The sequence below is a fragment of the Equus asinus genome, chromosome 5 (assembly GCF_041296235.1).
Source record: "Equus asinus isolate D_3611 breed Donkey chromosome 5, EquAss-T2T_v2, whole genome shotgun sequence".
NCBI classification, from domain to species: Eukaryota; Metazoa; Chordata; class Mammalia; order Perissodactyla; family Equidae; genus Equus; species Equus asinus.
Genome location: NC_091794.1, coordinates 82,754,033 through 82,773,093, shown reverse-complemented (window position 1 = coordinate 82,773,093; position 19,061 = coordinate 82,754,033). Strand labels below are relative to the sequence as shown.

General features: G+C 43.9%; 1 protein-coding gene across 11 annotated transcripts; it reads left to right on the top strand.

Annotated features, from left to right (window-relative positions):
• The first annotated feature begins 683 nt into the window (after window positions 1–683).
• On the top strand, window positions 684–18,452 carry EXO5 (exonuclease 5). Of its 11 annotated transcripts, none has more exons than XM_070510230.1 (5): window positions 820–944; window positions 1,474–1,552; window positions 1,762–1,805; window positions 2,626–2,708; window positions 8,589–12,701. In XM_070510230.1, exon 5 carries the CDS (start codon window positions 11,162–11,164, stop codon window positions 12,314–12,316), a length of 1,155 nt encoding a protein of 384 aa, XP_070366331.1. In that variant the 5' UTR covers window positions 820–944; window positions 1,474–1,552; window positions 1,762–1,805; window positions 2,626–2,708; window positions 8,589–11,161; the 3' UTR covers window positions 12,317–12,701. The 11 variants fall into 11 exon arrangements, 9 of the variants coding, with proteins under 9 accessions (XP_014684095.3, XP_070366330.1, XP_044626388.2 ...); XM_070510231.1 differs by having other exon boundaries at window positions 872–944; window positions 11,168–12,701; XR_011503465.1 differs by lacking the exons at window positions 1,474–1,552; window positions 8,589–12,701 and adding an exon at window positions 18,317–18,452 and having other exon boundaries at window positions 806–944.
• Window positions 18,453–19,061: the final 609 nt, after the last annotated feature.

The window sequence follows — 19,061 nt, the reverse complement described above, 5'->3', positions numbered from 1 at the left end:
CTCATTTTATATATATGTTTTCATAAGGATATCCTATTGTCACAGAACATTCATTGAAAAAACCACCTTTTCTCTATTGCTATGCAATGCCACCTTTGTCTTAAATCAAGTTCCCAACTATGTGATAAAACTGTAGAGAAAAGCAAAGATGCGATTGTTATAAAAGTCAGGCTAGTGGATCCTCAGGAAGGAGGCATGGGAGCGTATTTGGGAAGGGCCTGACGCTTCTATTTTTGCTCTGATGACGACATATCCGTTCAATAAGTATTATACTTTAATTTATATTTCAGAATATAATTGTGTTATATTTCCTAAAAAAGAAAATTAGTTAAAAAGTAAGCAAACAGAAAAAAGAAATACATTGATGAGACGTGCGCCAGCATCTCTGAAAGTGGGTTCACGCTTATTCTCTCAGCTGGAACGGCCGGTGCGAGGTGCAGAGAGGGGGATACAGAATCCAAGGGCGCCAAAGCGAAGACGCGGCGCTGAACGGGCGGAGGCAGGTGCACCGGAGAAAGGGACACGCCCAGAGCTCTCTCGGACCCTGGCTTGGCAGTGAGACTGAGCCAGAGAGGGAACCTCTAGGTCCAGTGACAACGCAGCCCCGTCCAGAACTAAACCTCACGCACAGCCATCGAGGCACAGTGACGGACTGCCGCAGGTCGACTCTCGCATCAGGACCCTCCTCCGCCCGGCGGCCAAACGAATTCCCGCGCGAGGTGCAGACTCGCGAGGACGGAGCGGCGCCGCTGAGGCCTCCGGGAGGGAGGGGCGTAGGGCAGCCGCTGGGCGTTCTGGGCCGGGTCTCCAGGCGGCGCTGTGGGAAACCCGGGCGGAAAGGGCGTCGGCTCGGCGTGCTCTTGCTGGTCGTGGGGAGAGTCCGGGAGCAGTTCCGAGGCAGTGGCGGAGCCGCGTGGAGTCGGGGGTTCGGAGGAGTGTCCGAGGTTCGGGGAAGGCCGGCGAATGGGGGTGGCGGGCTGAGAGGCCGCGTTTGGGACCTGTCCCCGCCATTGCCGCGTCCCGCTTACCCTCCTCTCCGGGTGGGAGCGGCCCCTGGGGGTTCTGGACCTTTCGCCCTCGGAAGACCCCGCGGTCGGCTGGGACCCCCTTCCTGAGGCCGGCGGCCCCTGGCTGTCATTCCTGGCTCCTCCAGGACATTGTAGGAAGTGCTGGGTAAACTTTGGGGTATGCATGGAACTCCCGGGGAGACAGTGGTCTGGGGCCAGTGGGAAGGTGCCCCGCTGAAGGCAAACGTCCTGGGAGCCCACAAGTCCGGGCTGCACCGAACAAGTGAGGATGTTGAGGGTGAAGGCCGTGGCAGTTCAGAAAGCCGTGGGAACCCATCAGAGAGGAAAAGCCTCTGGCTGACCTGTGGTCTCTGCCCCAGCTTCTGGGCTGAGGTTGGGGCTGGAAAGGGAACTGACATCGGAGCTCCTGGGGGACCTTGGTTATTTTTGACCCTTTTACTTGCAGGGAGCCGGGATTGCATCAAGTAACTGTATCCAGGGGATGGGAGAATGAAAAGTCATGGAGAATTTGCCCCTGGAGAGAGGCAAGCGTTACCTAGGACCTGGGGTGGGCAACAGTCTGTGGAGCAGAGAGGAGGAGCCGCCGCAATGTGAGGGACTGGTCAGGTGACAAAGACCGAAGTGCCGTTCTACCACAGCAAGGCCCAGAGTTGCTAATCTGGATTCTTCCATGCAGACCTGGTCTTTCAGAGCGCCTTTCTTCTCCCCCCCCCCCCCGGCCTTGTCGTTTCAGCATTCTGCTTTTCCTTTCGAGAAGGAAGATCAGCCGAGTCCCAGGTGAGTAGAAGTTTCTTCTAAAGTTTAGTCTCATTTGTCAAAGGGAATAGATGTGCTGTCTCATCTCTGCCTTGAGAAGGGGAAGGAGATCCGCATTTGTTGAGTGTTAATATAGGTCCTGTGTTTTATCACTCAATCTTTTGGGTAGTGAGTACGTTTGGAAGGAGGACTCTAATTTTAAAGATGTGTCAGTAGCCTCAGGAAAACTAAACACTTGCCCAAGAGTACTCATAAGGCAAGTAGCATACTACTAATACTATTGACCTAGTTAGGATCAGGTTCAGAATCCACATCTGTGGGACTCTCAGACTCTTGATACTATACAATGTTTTCCTAACATCTCATTCACTTACCACCTAACGATTTTTGCCACATCTATGTACCTACCCCTGTTGTTAGTCTCATATTTTAAATTTTTTACTTACGTTTATTTAAAAATCAAACTTGTCCTAAGAAACACTATCTATGAAATTATGCATTTGATGGACGCTGTAATAACTTTATATTTATTATAAGATACATCTAAAAATGTTGGTCCATGTACCCTGTAAAATCATCTTGTGTCAAAAAGATACAAACTGCATTTTGGGACACAAGGCATTGCATCATGCTCTTGCCTGGATTTTTTCTGCATAGGAAGGTCCAGGCAACACATCTAAGTCTAAATTATCCATCCCCAGTATATTGTTTTCTTCCTTTAGATAAATAATTCCACAGAGAATGCCCCCCTTTTGTGTCTTCTCTACAAAACATTTCACTGACCTGTTCAGGGCTACCCTGTTCTCAATGTTGTATGTAAAACAAAGTGTGTACCTTTCAGGAGCTTACTCTGTCTTTGAGGAGTTAATACATACATGTGAAATAATCTGAATCAGTACTGTCCAATAGAACTTCTGTGATCAGGTAAGTGTTCTGTATCTGTGCCTTATAGTGTGGTACCCACTAGCTACATACTATAGCTGCTGAGCACTTGGAATGTGCCTAATGCAACTGGGAAAATGTTTTCAATTTTATTTAATTTTTATAATTTAGATAGCCACGTGTGACTGGTGGCTATCTATTGAACAGCCCAGGTATAGATATATGAAATAAAATATTTTCAAGGTCAGTTGATTTGGATGTAGTGCCCTCCCCCTGGAAAACCAGCCAACCAAGCAACCAACCAACCAACCAACAAAAGTATACATGTTAAATGCCATTTAACTTTAGTTTATTGGTGGGGGTTAAAGAGTCTCTCCAACCTTCAGGGATTTCCTAGTCGAAATAACATTACTCATTTTGAAACTGTCATCATTTAAGGCACATTTACAGTTTAAGACACTTGTGCAAATGTGTAGCTTCTGTGTTTTATTACTGTTGAAGTATCCTATAAAGCAATAACTTTATAGTTTATAATCAAAAGTCTTAGCATTGTATTACTTTTGTTCATTGCAAACAACTTTTCTTCCAGCTAGCTATGTTTTCTTTCATTAGGGACATTCAGACTATTGAAAAATTAGTTAAGTACAATCATAACAAATAATAATACCACTTTCAAGGAGCTTTTAACATGGAAGTTGGTGCATTCAGCTTATTCATTGCTTATCAGAATAGCAAGTAGGAAACGGCTTATAGTTACCTCCATCAACTTAAATTCTATGTCAAATTATTTATTTTCCTGGCACCCAAAGTCAAATATTAGTGCCCTTGTGATCCCTTATTTTGTTTTGTTTTCTCTGTGCAAGATTAGATATGTGAGCCTAGAAAGAAGACTTAAAAAAGTATCTTCACAGCATAATTTGCCTAGTTTCTTAAGATTAAAAACCCTTGAGAGAGAAAAACAATCAAACATACTGCGTGGTCTTTGTTTCCTGGTTTAAAGAGAAGCTATCCAAGACATTTCTAGGGTAGCTGGAGAAATTTGAATACAGACTGGAGTGTTAGGGAATTATTAGTAATGTTAGATGTGATAATAGTATTGTAGTTAATGTAGGAGAATGTCCTTATTTGGAAATGTATGCTGAAGCGTGTATATTTGAAGTGTTACGATGTCTGTAATTTACTTTAAAATAGTTCAGCTGAAAAAAAATCTGTAAATGAAAGAAGCAAACACAGCAACATGTCAACAGTTGTTTATCTAGATGCTGTGTATATGGGTGTTCATTGTTCTTGTCTATTTCTCTGTATGTGTGAAATTTTTCATAGTAAAAATTTTTTAAAAGAGTACCTATCCCACAGTAGAGTAGTGAGGTATTAGATGTGAGGCACTTGGCTCAGTGTCTAGCACACAATAACTGCACAATAAATGTTCATTATTATTTATAACAAATACAGTAGTGTTTTAATAGTACTTATTGACATTTATTTTCCATTTTCCCTCGTGGAGGGAAAAAATAAACTTAGTGGGAAACACCAATTTCAGTAACGTTAGGAGAATAATTTATAAAGCCAGTAAGGTAAAGCAAAACCTACCAAGAGCTTTTTCTCCTTGCCATTTCCTTAATATCGCTCAACGATAGAAAGCACCTGATTTCCACGTTACTGTGAACATCCTCTCATTACTTCATGCTATTACTTCGTGCATGAGTAGATTTATTTGTATTTATCTATAGTTAGTGTTTGAATTTTGCCATACTGTGTTCCCGAGAACTCCATTTAAAAAGTCACTGTGGAGCTGATTTTTCTTAAGGAACAGTAGGGCTCGCTTACCCGGCAATAACCTACGTGCCCTACGGTAGCCGTGTATCCCCTGGCCTCCTTCCAGGGTGACGTCAGCCACCTGGTATTATAGTGATCCAGGGCCTGGCCAACCCAGATCTGCTTATCTCAAAGAACATCACATCTTGAAGGAACACAGAGCCCTTCCACGTGAGCTACTGGTCCTTGCAATACTGGTCATCGAGGACAGTCCCTCTTGGCAGGAATGTAGTCTTTGTTCCCCTGCCTACTTAAGCAACACCCTCAGTTCTGGGTAGTGGTGTGCAACTCTGTCCAGCTGGCTGCTCCTATGCTCCTGGTATGTAAGTTCCCAGTAAATGTACACTGTCTCCAGGTCTTTTCTTCCATCTCTCTGCTGCATATCTGGAAGTGCTTGCCCAATTAGGTGTGTTGTCAGACAGTTGGTGAGCCAGCCAGGAGACCAAGGAAACCCCAGTGAGCACTGAGACTGTGGGCAATGGGAAGGGGAATTCTGTGCAGGAAATCCCAGGTTGGCTGGCATCCTTGATGTGGGGGCCAGTCACTGCCATCATAGGTGGGTGGGGCCCACCTTGTGAGTATAGGGACACCCTAAAAACGCCAGAGGGCCTAAGGGAAGTCCTGGGCACAATAGATGTAGGGAGGAAGAAATCAGAAGCCTGGGCTGTTGCAGCAGCTGTGGGGTGGCCCCTCCTCACTCCGGTAAGGCTGCAGCAGAAGCCAAGATGGAAACAAAAGCAAAAGTAAGGCAGTTGCAAGAAGAACTGAAGTTAGAAAGAGAGGCTCAACTGGTGCAAGCCAAGACAACTGAGGCACCGTGTACTCGCCTGTGGGAATCTGATGAGAAAATGGAGACACTAGCCTGTCATTTTGCTAAAATTAAGGGGTGACAGCTACCATGGGCAAAAGTGTAAGCCCTTGTGACCCAAGGAGATCGGAACCCAAAGCAGTGGGACCCATGGGAATCTAGTAGTGAGGAAAGTGAGGATGCTGCAGGATGGGATGACCCAATAGAAGTACCTGTCCTGGTGGCACGTCCAATTGTCACCCAAAAAATGGAATCAGAACAACCCTGGCCCCCAGGGGTTGATCCGACCGAGTTACCCTCGCTGGTTTGGCATGTGCCCTCTCCTATGCAGGATTACCCCACTTCCAAATTGGTAGAACTAGGAAATAAGTTTAGACAGAAAGGGAGGGAAAGCATTGCCGGGTGGCTTTTGCGCCTCTGGGATACTGAAGCAGAAGGTATTTTGCTGTTAGGAGTGGAGATGAGCAAAATGGCTTTCATCACTTCTCACCCCACCCTACTGCAACGCCTCTCTAGCGTTGTCAATGAAGATCAAGCGTCTCCCTCTTGACTTGGTTGATGGCTGCCTGTAAGGGGGCCTGGCCTAATGAAGGGGACATACCTATGCCTCCTCCCCGGTGGCAGACCATGGAAGAATTACAGGATTTGTTTAGGACACTAAGCATGAAACGTGCAGTTTATGCCAAACATTACCGAGGGCCTGACAATGAACTATTCAGTGCAGGAATGAAAGACACTGTGTTACAGACAGCTCAGAGCCAATGGTATGTGGCTTTAGTCTGCATCCTAAACCCCTTGGGAGGTCAACCAGTGTCCCAGGCAGCCCAAGCTGCCGCTGACCTGGGGGAGACAGATAAGTTCAGGCGGAGGGGAGTGAGGGCTCCTGGGCCCCCCAGAAAAACAGGCAACAAAGGAGCCAAAACCACCAAGAGCTCTATCAGAGTAACACGTAGACATATGTGGCAAGGCCTGGTGGCAGCAGGCACCCTTCTGGGAAAAGTTGATGGACAACCAAACAGTGTTCTGCTGGCTTTGTGGCAGAAGCTGGAGCCAAAACAAAGATTCATGAGGCCACCCACAGAGCACCCCAAACCAGCAGCACCCCCAGCTACAACCTAGGAACACTCTAGCCCCTGTGACTAGGGGAAAGGCCAAGGGACCCCCCAGCACACCCCTGTAACACTGTGCAGGTGGCCCAGGTATCAGGGGACCGGAGGCCACATGTGGAAATAACAATATAATGGTCTACTAAAAATAAACATATGGTTTTAGTGTATACAGGAGCAGAATGTACTCTGATTCATGGAAATCCGTCCCGTTTTGATGGCCCTATTTCTGTCATAGATGCTTACAGTGGGGGCACAGTCAAGGTGAAACTGGTGCTGCTAGTGCTGTGGATACGGCGTCTCCTGCCAAAATGATATATGGTATATATTGCCCCCATACCCAAATACACCCTGGGAATGGGTGTCCTCACTGGCCTGACCCTACAGACTACTGCTGGAGAATTCCACCTTCAGGTCCACTTGGTTAAATCTGTCATAAGGGGACATGCCAAATGGACCCTGGTCAGCTTGCCCCAACCATGTTGTGTGGTGATGATAAAACAGTATTGTCTCCTCAGGGGAGAAGATGAAATCACAGGAACTGTACAGGCATTGGCAAAAGTGGGAATCATTAGACCCACACATAGTCCGTTCAAGAGCCTGGTGTGGCCCATTCAGAAGCCAGATGGTTCCTGGCGAATGACTGGGGACTGTCGAGAATTAAACAAAGTGATGCTGCCTACGTATGCCGCCATCCCCAGTATAGACTCCCTCTTAGAAAAATAGGGGATGCCTTGGGAACATACCATTTTGTTCTGGACCTTGCTAATGCCTTTTTCAGTATCCCCTTGGATGAAGGTAGTCAAGACCAATTTGCCTTTACTTGGCAGGGCACACGATAGACTTTCACTGTTCTGCCTCACGGGTATCTCCATAGTCCCACAATTTGTCATGGTCTTGTGGCCACTGACTTGGCCCAGTGGACACAAACCCCTAATGTTGCCTTGTTCCGTTATATCAATGATGTCGTGTTAACCTCTGAGTCTTTTTCAGACCTCTAGGAAGCCTCCTGCTCCCTCATCACCCTCCTACACCAACAAGGATGGGTGGTAAACGACAACAAATTACAAGGGCCTGGGTTATCTGACATGTAGTTGGGGATTGTCTGGTCGAGTAAGACAATAGTGGTTCCTGCTGCTGTTATAGATAAGATACAGGCTTTCCCTACACCCAGCACCCCAAAACAACCACAGACCTTTCTGTGCTTAGTAGGTTATTGGCGCCCTTTCATTCCTTGTTTAGCCTAACTACTCTGCCCTCTTCATAAGTTGGTACGAAAGGGTGTTATCTGGGACTGGGGGACCACTGAGCAGGAGGCCTTCACCCAAGCTAAAATAGCAGTAAAACACATTCAGTCTTTGGGTGTTTGAACCCAAGGACAATCATGCGAATTGGACGTTCCCAGTTGTCCAGAGGGGTTCGGATGGGGTCTCTGGCAGAGGCAAGGCAACAAATGAGTTCCCCTTGGCTTCTGGTCACAATTGTGGAAAGGGGCTGAAAGATGATATAGCACCCTGGAACAACAATTATATGCTATTTATTTGGCCCTCCAACAAGTGGAGCCCATAACCCATTTCCTGCCGGTCACAGTCCGTACCCATCTGCCCATTGTAGCGTGGCTGCAAGATGCTTTCCAGAAGCCACATTCAGGAACAGCCCAAACACAGACATTGGCAAAGTTGCATGCCTACTTACAACAACGAGGGACCTTTACTAATAGTCCCTTAAGTGTGGAATTGCTTGCCATCCTATGACCAGTGACGTAGACCACAGAAGAAGCAACCCTGTTGGATGAAGTGCCCACACCTGAAACCCTCCTGAATGTATGGGAAGGAGAAGGACCAATGCCCGCGGAGGCCTGGTATATAGATGGCTCCACAGGAGAGGCTCCCCCACTGGCAGCAGTGGCCATTCAGCCTTTGCCAAGAGCTTGTGGTTGGATTCTGGCTCTGGGTATGGTAGTCAGTGGGCCGAATTGCTGGCCACCTGGATGGTACTGACTCAAGAACCCGATCCAGTACATCTTTGTATAGACAGGCAGTCTATAAGGGACTCACCCTGTGGATGGCCCAGTGGGCTTGACAAAAGTGAACCATCAATGGTCACCCATTATGGGGGGCAGAGCTCTGGGATGATATCTGGCAGCAGGTCCAGGGAATGATGATAACAGTGTATCATGTATCTGTACATCAGGTGACAGTGCCACCAGGAAACCAACAAGCAGACAGATTAGCCCAGATTCGTCTCCTAGAAGAAGTACCAGCTGAGAGAGTGGCAGAATGGTTACACTAGAAAACTGGACGTAAAAGACAGAGGACCCTATGGACTTTTTCCAAGGCCTGGGGCCTCTCCCTACGCTGTGCTGATGTAGTATGGGTCACCAGGCGTGCCCTTTTTGTTCCTTGCGGAGACCCTGGGCCATTCCTCAGGATGTAGGCTAAATCACCAGAGGCAACCAACCCATCCAATGCTGGCAGGTGGATTACGTTGGACCCTTAACCTCTCTCCAACAGTTGCCAATATGCCTTTAATTGCATAGACACATATACAGAACTGCTGCAGGCGTACTCCAGCACACGGGCCACACTGAAGACCACCATAAGAGGCCCAGATCACCTCTGCACTGCTTATGGTGTTCCCATGGACATCAACAGTGACCAAGATACTCATTTTACTGGCCACCAGGTACAAACATGGGCTGACCAAATGGACCATACATTGGCATTTTCACCAGCCATACAACCTCACAGCCACGGGGCTGGTAGAACAAATGAATGGCTTGCTGAAACAACAATTAAGGACAGAAGAAAGGACCCTAGCCCACTGGCTGAGATGCCTAACAACTGCAATACGTCAACTAAATGAACATGAGAAACATACCCGACCCAGCGCGTATCGGATGTTGATACAAGGACCCGATCCAACTGTATGCCTACAGACAAGAGCACACTAAGTAGAAACTATACAACCACAAATAGGCACTCAGAACAACTTGCTTATGCCTTTGCTATAAGAACTCCTACTAGGACCCACGTGATCACTTGGCCGTGGGACTGCCAGGTGGAGCCCCACTGGTGTGGTCTCTTAGCCACTTGGGGGACAGGCTTAGGACAAGATAGTAACAGCCTTTATTGTGGGAGGACCACCCAAAACCTCCAAACTTAGTAATCCAGGGCCTCCAATTCCCCAAGGCACTTTCATCCTATCCCTCTGGTGGTGGTGTTCCTCCCTTATCCTACACCACTGCCCCTGTGGCGCCCAACCCAACTGGACAAGTAGTATGATATTGCTGTCCTCATCTAAAACCATAGGCCAGTACCACACTAACGCAAGACATTGCAACCACGTGTGTCTTGTTGGATGGTCATGACCTCCCTGTTTTAGTTCCCTCTAAATGTCTTACCTTTTGTCCTTAGGACAAGGTCTGCCAACCTCTTCACTGATTGGGCGTACGTTGTTGCTCACAAAATGGCTCCAACTGCTAGGTATGTAGCAGGCAGCCTCTCTCTTTGACCACGTAGTTACCATGGCATCTCCAAGCTGCCAACGACTGACTGGAGAGCCCTGCAAGATTGGAGGAATGCTTACCACATTCCTGTTCCTCCTCCCCTCCCACCAGCAGCCTTTCCTTGCCCTCTTATAATGCCTCTTGAGATCATATGTTTCAGCTTGTGCGTGAGCAGGTTAAGACAACCCCAAAAGCGGAATACTCCGTTTTTGATGGTGTAAGATGGTTGCAATGCACCTCTATGTGTCTGGCCTGAGGGGATCCACGGAAGAATGGCGTGATAAGATTGTAAGGGCCATTTGGACACATAGAGGGGTGGAGTGTAGGATCACACTTGCCCAGCAATAACCTACGTGTCCTATAGTAATCGTGTCCACTAGCCTCCTTCCTAGGCATGACACCAACCATCTAGTAGTGTAAGGATTCAGGGCCTGGCCAACCTGGATCTGCTTATCTCAAAGAACATCACGTCTTGAAGGAACACAGAGCCCTTCCAGGTGAGCTACTGGTCCTTGGAATGCTGGTCATGTGAGGACAGTCCCTCTTGGCAGGCATGTAGCCTTTGTTCCCCTGCCTACTTAAGCAACCCCCTCTCAGTTCTTGGTAATGGTGTGCAACTCTGTCCAGCTGGCTGCTCCTGGACTCCCTGTGTGTAGTTCCCAATAAACTGTTAAGCTCATACACCATCTCCAAGTCTTTTTTTCGGTCTCTTCCACTGCGTTTCCAGAACTGCTTGCCCAACTAGGTGTGCAGTCAGACAGGAACAGTTTGTAATGGAGATTTATTTTCCTAGTCAAGGACTTCATGTCAAAGAAACTGTCAAAGTGGCCCTTGGTAAACTGTCAGACATTGGTCCAACATTTACAAAGATCTGTATTCGCTTAAAGAAATAATATCCTAAGTCAGTAGAATTTTGAAGCAGAAAAGGCAAACCTCAAATCTCCTTTTATGTGAAGAAATTGAGGCCAAGCAAGGTGATTTGCTGAAAGTCACACACAATGTTAGTGCCAGATTTAGGAATAAAACTATTTTGCACTTAAAAAATTTGGCCAAGTGTTTGTATGGATGATCCAAGGAGCTGTATTATTGTAAATTGTACCCATACCACAACTCTGTAGCAGTACTGCTGGGTCATAAATAAATAGAGTTCTTTAAATAATGTAAATATATAATTAGCCATGATTCTTTTTACATCATTGGAATTTGAAAGTGCTTTTGAGAAATTTTTTATTTGAATAATGCCTTTCTTTAACATGATATGCAGAGCCTTTGCCCAGTCCAGAGCTGTGCCATGGCAGAGACTGAGGAAGAGGAGATGGTGTCAGCAGAGGCCTCAGGGTTCTCAGACTTGAGTGACTCAGAGTTTCTAGAGATTCTGGACCTGGATGATAGCCAAGAGTCAAGTGCTTCACTTAGCAATCCTGGCCCTTCATCTGAACTCCCTGGGAAGGATGGCAAGCTCATAAGCTTACCAAAGGGGAAAAGAGGATTGGATGTCTCATCACCCATGGAGCGATTCCACCTTAACTATTTGTATGTCACTGACCTGTCTACTCAGAACTGGTGTGAACAGCAAATGGTATATGGGAAGGAGATTCCTGATTTCCTGGTACCTGAGAAGGCAGCTGTTTTGGATACTGGTGCCAGCATCCACCTAGCTAGAGAACTAGAAGTTCATGATCTTAGGACTGTCCCCATCACCACTAAAGAAGATGCTTGGGCAGTTAAGTTTCTGAACATGTTATTGATGATTCCTACCCTGCAGTCAGAAGGACGCATCAGAGAGTTTCCAGTGTTTGGAGAAGTGGACGGTGTGCTTCTTGTTGGAGTGATTGATGAGCTACACTATACAGCCAAGGGAGAACTGGAACTGGTTGAACTCAAGACACGCAGGCGCCCTGTGCTCCCTCTGGAAGCACAGAAGAACAAAGACTATTTTCAAGTCAGCCTATACAAATACATCTTTGATGCCATGGTACAAGGGAAAGTGACCACTGCTAGCCTAATCCACCACACAAAATTGCATCCAGAAAAGCCACTGGGACCTTCAGTGCTGAGGCATGCCCAGCAGGGAGGCTTCTCTGTGAAGTCCTTGGGTGACCTCATGGAGCTGGTCTTCTTGTCTCTGACACTGTCTGACCTCCCAGTTATTGATATCCTGAAGATTGAGTATATCCACCAAGAGACTGCCACTGTTCTGGCTACGGAGGTTGTGGCCTTTGAAGAGAAGGAGGTGAGAGGCAAAGTGCAGCACTGTATGGCCTACTGGATGGGCCACCGAGAGCCCCAAGGGGTTGATATAGAGGAGGCTTGGAAATGCCGGACGTGCAACTATGCAGATATCTGTGAGTGGAGGCAGGGCGGTGGGGTGCACAGCTCCACGCTGGAGCCCCAAGCCAAAAAAGCCAAATGAGGAGAGGGTATGCCTTCGGGAACTTTGATCCTTCCTGCTCCTAATGTATTTAACAGAGTAAAAGAGGACCAGCCTCTGAGCTTGGCTTTCATGGAGAGTGTTCTTATTTTCATACTTTTCATATTTCCTCAACCTCTAACTACTCAATTCCAGGACCAAGGCTCAGGGATGAGTGGGAGAGATCTGGGATTATACAGTATTGTCCCTGGAGCTTTGCTATTGAGTACCAAGAAGACAGATGCTCATCATGGCTGGAGCAGAGGTACCCTTCAGCAATCATTGCTTTCCTAAGAAGATTCTTCAGTTTCTAAGTCTCTTCCCTATTTTTTTTCTCAATCAAGGCTTTCTACATTTTATATAATAAAATAAAATGTAATGTTGTCCAGGTTGGTTGAGCTGATGGTTTTTTTCCACAATCTCAGTCCTTCAAAGATGACTGCTATAAATAGTTGTGTGTTATTCCAAGCCTTTAAGTACATACATAAACATTTCTGAAGCAGAATTAGTGGAATGAGCAGACCAAGAATTTTAAATATGCATAATAAATGTGCTCAATGAAATAAGGGAAAAGGAAGCAGGAACATGCAGTCATTAAAAATTGCAGTATTAGATATGAAAAATATAATACATGAAGTAACATGTAGCATTCACACACTGTACAATCCAGCAATACCACTCCTAAGTATAGACTAAGAGAAACCCTTATACAAGTACAACAGGAAATATGAACGAGAATATACTTTGTGGCACTTCCACAATAGCAAAACCTAAACCTAGAAACTACCCAGGTGCCCATCAGAAGAGTGGATGATGTGGTACAGCAGCCAAAAGAAATGAGCTACAATGACATGCAGCAATGTGGATGAATCTTAGCAGCACAATATTAAGTGAAAAAGTAAGTCCCAAAAGGTTACATAGGGTATGATACCCTTTTTATAAAGTGAAAAACAAAAAAAAATTAAAAACATTTTAAGGAAAATGTAAAGATAGTAGAGAGGAATCTCAGTGCATCTTAGAAGGCAATGGGGCCCTTAGCTGCAAACATCTCCAAAGAGGCCAGAGGAAAGAGTGACATGGACATCACCTGGAAGATGAAGGCTTGTTTATGGAAACACTTCTGGAGAATTTGCAAAAGTAGATGGAAGGGGAGAGGAGTTGGCAGGGGTGGGGTTTCTATATTAACTGGAGGGCCAAGAGCCAGCAGAACATGGCGAATATTGTTAATGTGGCTCCATGTTATACATGAACTGATAAAACCTGGACGTTTATAGGAGATGAAATAGGTTGCCTCTGGAGGCCAACTGAGGGATAATGGGAATCTGGTGATAACTCTTCCTGTATACTGAGTGAGTGTCATGTGCCAGGCTCTGTGCTGAGCACAATTTATGATTAAACCTATGTATCCATTATCCCTGATGAGGAACTGAGACTTAGAAAGGTTATAAAACTTACCCAAGATCCCACAGTTTGAAAGTGGTAGACTGTAGCCTAGGTGTGTCTGCAGTGCTTTTGGCTTAACCATTATGCTGTAAAGTTTTTCTTGCTGCTGTTAAGCCTCTTGTGCTGTATTCGATTCTAGGCCCTGGGAAGTTTGGAATAAAATTGGCATAGTGAACTGGACCTTATGGGATAAACAGTATCCAGCCAATAGTCTTCAAGAAAATAACTTGCTCAGGGTTCTGGCCTCACCTTAGTTATACTGGAAGCTTTAAGTAGAGGAAAAAGAGAAAATTAGTTGGTTTCAGACAGTGACACTGTCAGAATTCAGCAATTCTGCAGTTCAGTAGTTCCCTGAGCTCTCAAGTCCTTTTTTTAAATTAACATCTTCTAGTTATTGCTTTATGGTTTCTCACAAAATAAGTAGAGGCATGTGTAGTTGGGATCACCCCAGGATCACTGATGCTGTTCTCTTCATCAGATACTTCCTTGGTTTGTAGCCTCCGCATATCTGATAATGTCATCTCTCCCTTGTGAATTCTGCTGAAGTTGTCTGAACTCCAGCTTATGGACCTATTGGATGTTTGTTCAGTGAGAGAGACATCACAATAAAGCTATTTCTTGATTTTTTTTTTTCTTCTCAGGCCAGAGAATGGGTTAAATACATTAATTAGGATTAGGTTCAACTGTTCATAATAGAAATTGCCAAAAAATAGTGGTTAAACAAAATAGAAATTTTGTTCTCTCTTATGAAAAATAACCCTAAATATAGTTAGTCTAGGGACCTCATGGTGTCAGGAGCCCAGGTTCCTTCTCTCTCATTTCTCTAACATCAACAAGTATCTTCCTACTTTGTAGTCCAAAATGGCTGCCCAAGCTCCAGTCACACACTGCACATTCAGCATAAAGCTGAACTGGAAAAGAGCATCATTGTAAGGACACTTCCTAAATTGGCACCACCACTTCCACTTACATTTCACTGGCCAAAACTTGGTCACCTGGTTATAGCCAGCTGCAAGGAAGGTTGGGATATGTAGTTTTTATTCTGAGAAAGCATTTGCCCAGACACAAACTGGAGAGTCTATTAACTGCAAAAAAGGGAGAATGGATATTGAGTGACAGCTTGGAATCTCTGCCCCATTGAGATTTCAGGAATAGAGCTGGCACTTTTTACCTTGTTAAGGACCCTACACTCTTAGGGAAAAAAGGAAGAGATGAACATGACTTGTCCTAAATTGGTCCCACAACTCCATCCTGGCACCAAAATGTATCAGAACTGACAGTTGTAGGTTAAGGCTCATAATTTTAAAAATCTGATGTCGTCTGCTAGATGCAGTCTGGACAACTTTCCCTTCGTTGTATATTCTGGGGCAAAAGCATCAAGTTGAGAGGGTCACCTTTCAGAATTTGATACTTAGAAACCCATTGAAGGCCTGCAGGAGGTGCAGAACCTCAAGGCCATGAGATTCTTGGAGGCTTAACTAATGATTCTGGGCATCCTGAGGCATAAAGAAGAGAGCAGGTTTGAGAAGATCCAGCCAAAAGAGGTTCAGTTCCGGCCCTCAGGCTTTGTATAGTCTAGCAGAGAATACAGACAAGTAAACAGGCAGTGACAGAGCTATGTAATAAGAGCTGGTATAGGGTGTACAAGATACTAGAGACTCACAAAAGGAAATCTACACCGGACTTTTGAGGTCAGGACAGCTTTCTGGTAGAAGAGAAGACTGCTAAGAACTAAACAGAGTGAATTAGCTGACTCGAGAGAGTTTGAGCAATAATTCTTCAGGCAGAGAGTGGTATGTGCAACAGCCTGGCAGATATAGAACATAGTGGGTTCAGGAATCAAAGAAGTTTATTAAACTTAGACAATAGGATGAAGGGAAGTGGGAGGAGATGAAGCTAAAGAGGTAAGCAGAGCACAGATTATGTAAAACCTTATAAATCTTGTTGAGAATTTTGGAGTGAGAGTTGATGAATTTCCTGCCTGCTTTCCCCTAATGTCTCTTTTTCTCAATTTTCAATATCTTGAAAAGTTTTTAAATTGTAAAATATGTAACATAAAATTTGCCATTTTAACCATTTTTACACATACTGAATTCAGTGGCATTAAGTACATTCATGCTGTTGTGCACCCATCTCCAGAAGGTTTTCATCTTCCCCCACTTGAAACTCGGTACCCATTAGACATCACCTCCCCATTCCTCCCTCCCCCAGCCCCTGCAACTACTATTCTCCTTCTGTCTCTATGAATTTAACTACTCTGGGTACCTCATATAAGTGGAATCATTCAATATTTGTCCTTTTGTGATTGGCAGGTTTCACTTAGCATATGTCTTCAAGTGTTATCCAGTGTTATAGTGTGTGTCAGAATTTCCTCCTTTTTTAAGACTGAATAATATTCCGTTATGTCAATGTCTTTTAAAAGTAAGTGGGAGCAAAGCAGGATTCTAGAGGAGGAGCTGACTTGGTAAAAGTTATATTGCAGAATGATTTATCTCAGATCTGAAATCAGAAATATTGTAGTGGTATCAGTCCACCACGTTGTGTGGTTGTCAGCTCCTCAAATGTAGAAGCAGACAATGCAGAGAGGTCCTGTTGGCACATAAGAAAGGGGAGGCTGCAAGCCCTGAAGGTCTAGATGAAGTGAAAAATGAGCTGTATTGAATTCTAGTTCAGTATCCTAGAAATAATGATGATTAAGCCCCATAAGCAGAATCTCTGAGTGTGGGGCACAAGTAAGCTAAGAATCATCCTAGCCTCAGTTTCTCCAGCTGCACTGAATGTCCCTTCCACCCTCCTTGAATAGACTCCAAAAGCCCTAACCTTCATGGGATATATTTATTGGGAGTATCTTTTTGAGTCTTTGGCTTGTGTTTTTACTCTATCGTGGTGTCTTTTGAGGAACAAAATTTTAATGAAGCCCAGTCTCAATGTTTGTTAGTGCTTTTTGTGTCCCATTTAAGATACGGTTTCCTACTTCAACACACCTTGCTTCTTTTACTTATCAATTTATTTTGAAATTGTTTCATATTAGTATTTATAGTTTACCTCTTCCCTCTTAGCAGCTGCAAAGGATTGCATTGTAAAGATATATTATTATTTATCTAACCAGATCTCTATTTATATACATTTAGTTTATTTCCTGTCTTTTTCTACTACAAACACTATAATAATATATAAAGTAGAAAGTGAAAGTTGCTGTGACATACACACCTAGTAATCCTGAACCCCAAAATAACCATTGATAGGAAGCTGATAAGATTCTTTAAGATATTTTTATGGACATATCAACATATATTTAAGTATAAAACAAATGTGTGTATTGGGGTGTATGTGATTAGACACATAAAATAATCCTTTGTCACCTCCCTGTTTCTGTTAAGTTTTATCATGGGTATAGTTTCATATCAATAGCTGGATAATATAGTATTTCATTGTATGGTTGTAATATAATTCACATAATTATCCCTTCTTTATAGGCAGATTTAGGGGCAAATATAGACACAAATGTATATAGCCTATATATGTCCATTGATAATGTGAATATTTTTCTGATTTTCTCCCTCTTACTCCCAGGCCAAGAAATTTTGGGTTATAAGATGTGCACATTTAAAATACATCTGGATCCAGACTGCCCTCCAGAAATAGTATAACTTTGGACTCCAAGATCCCTCAAATCCTTACATTATCATCATATGATATAATAACTCAAATTATTTTCCAGAAGGAAGCACATAAAAGTGTATGTTCTTCCACACCCTAATGCTAGTATTATAATTCTTTTTAAGTGATGCCAACATGATGGGTAATTGATATCTTAACCTTAGTATTGTTTTAATTTGCACTATTCACATAACCTGGGAAGATGCATATCTTTCCTTTACTTATTGGTAATTTGTATTTCTTTTATGAATTGACTGCTCATGTTCACTGCCCATTTATAATGAAGATCTCAATCTTTTTAAATGATTCTTAAAAGCCAGTTTTGCATATATTTTAATTTCCCTTATGGTGGATTTTTCTGATTAAATAATGCATGCTCATTGTAAAGAATCGAAACAATACATTAAAATGTAAAGAAAAATTTTTTTCAACTATTGTGGTTATTGCTTCTTTCTTCTATTTTCTCTTTCTGGAATCCTATTATGTGTATTCCTATTATATATACTTTCTATGTCTCCTAATTTTCCCTCTCATTATTCTCTTTGTTATTTTCTTTTAATACTGAGAAAATTATTTGTGCTGCTCTTCAACTTAGAAAATATTTCCTTGATTATTATCCCTCTCTTCTCTTCTCTCCTTCTGGACTGCCTATTATATATATATTAAATTTCCTTGACCTGCCTTCTAACCTGTTATTTTTTATATTTCACTTTTTAAATTTTTTGTCTCTACATTCTAAGAATTTTTTGACCTGGTAATCTAGTGAACTAATTGATATTCCTGCATTTTCCAGTCTTGTCTTCTGCTACTCAAGTAGCCACTGAAGTTTTTTGTTTGGTGATTTTATTTTTCATGCCCCCAACCTTTGCTGTTCTCTGATTTTCCTCTTTTTCTACACAGGGAGTAAATGTTAGAAGTGTTGCAAGATGCTTTAGCCTGAGTATTGAGCTCATCAGAAAGTCCACGCAGAAACCTTTTAAATGTGAAAAATGTGGTGGGGATTCAAACAGAGCCTGGCTTTTTGCTATAATCAGAGAGCTTACACAGTGGGGAAGCCACTTAAATGTGATACATGTGGTGAAGGCTTCAGTTGTAACATAATTCTTCATGTCCTCCTGAAAGGAGGGGAAAAAACATTTAAATGTGAGAAATGCAGAAAAGCTTTGGTGCTAGCTCAAATCTTCATATTCCTCAGAGAATCTATACAGGGAGAAACCCTACAGGTGTGGCGAGTGTGACAAGAGCATCAGCTGGAGCACAGATCTTCAAGTTCTTCAGAGAGATTATCCAGGAGAAAGGCTCTATAAAGGTGTGAAGAGAGGCAAAGGTTTCAGTGAAAGCTCAAACTTTACTTCCATCAGAGCGCATGCGGGAGAGGAACCCAGTAAGTGTGTTGTGTTGTAAGAGCTTCGGCCAGAGTGCAAATCTCTCCTCACGTACATCAGAGCGTCCACACGGAAGAAAAGCCATATAGATGTGAAGAATACGGGGAGGGCTTGTGTGAGAGCTCAAAGTCTTCATACTCGTCAGAGAGTCCGCACTGGAGAAAAACTTTGTACATGTACTAATTGTGGTAAGGCCTTCAGTTAGAGCTCAAGTCTTCACATTCATCAGAAAGCCCATTGCAGAGGATTAGTTTAAGGAG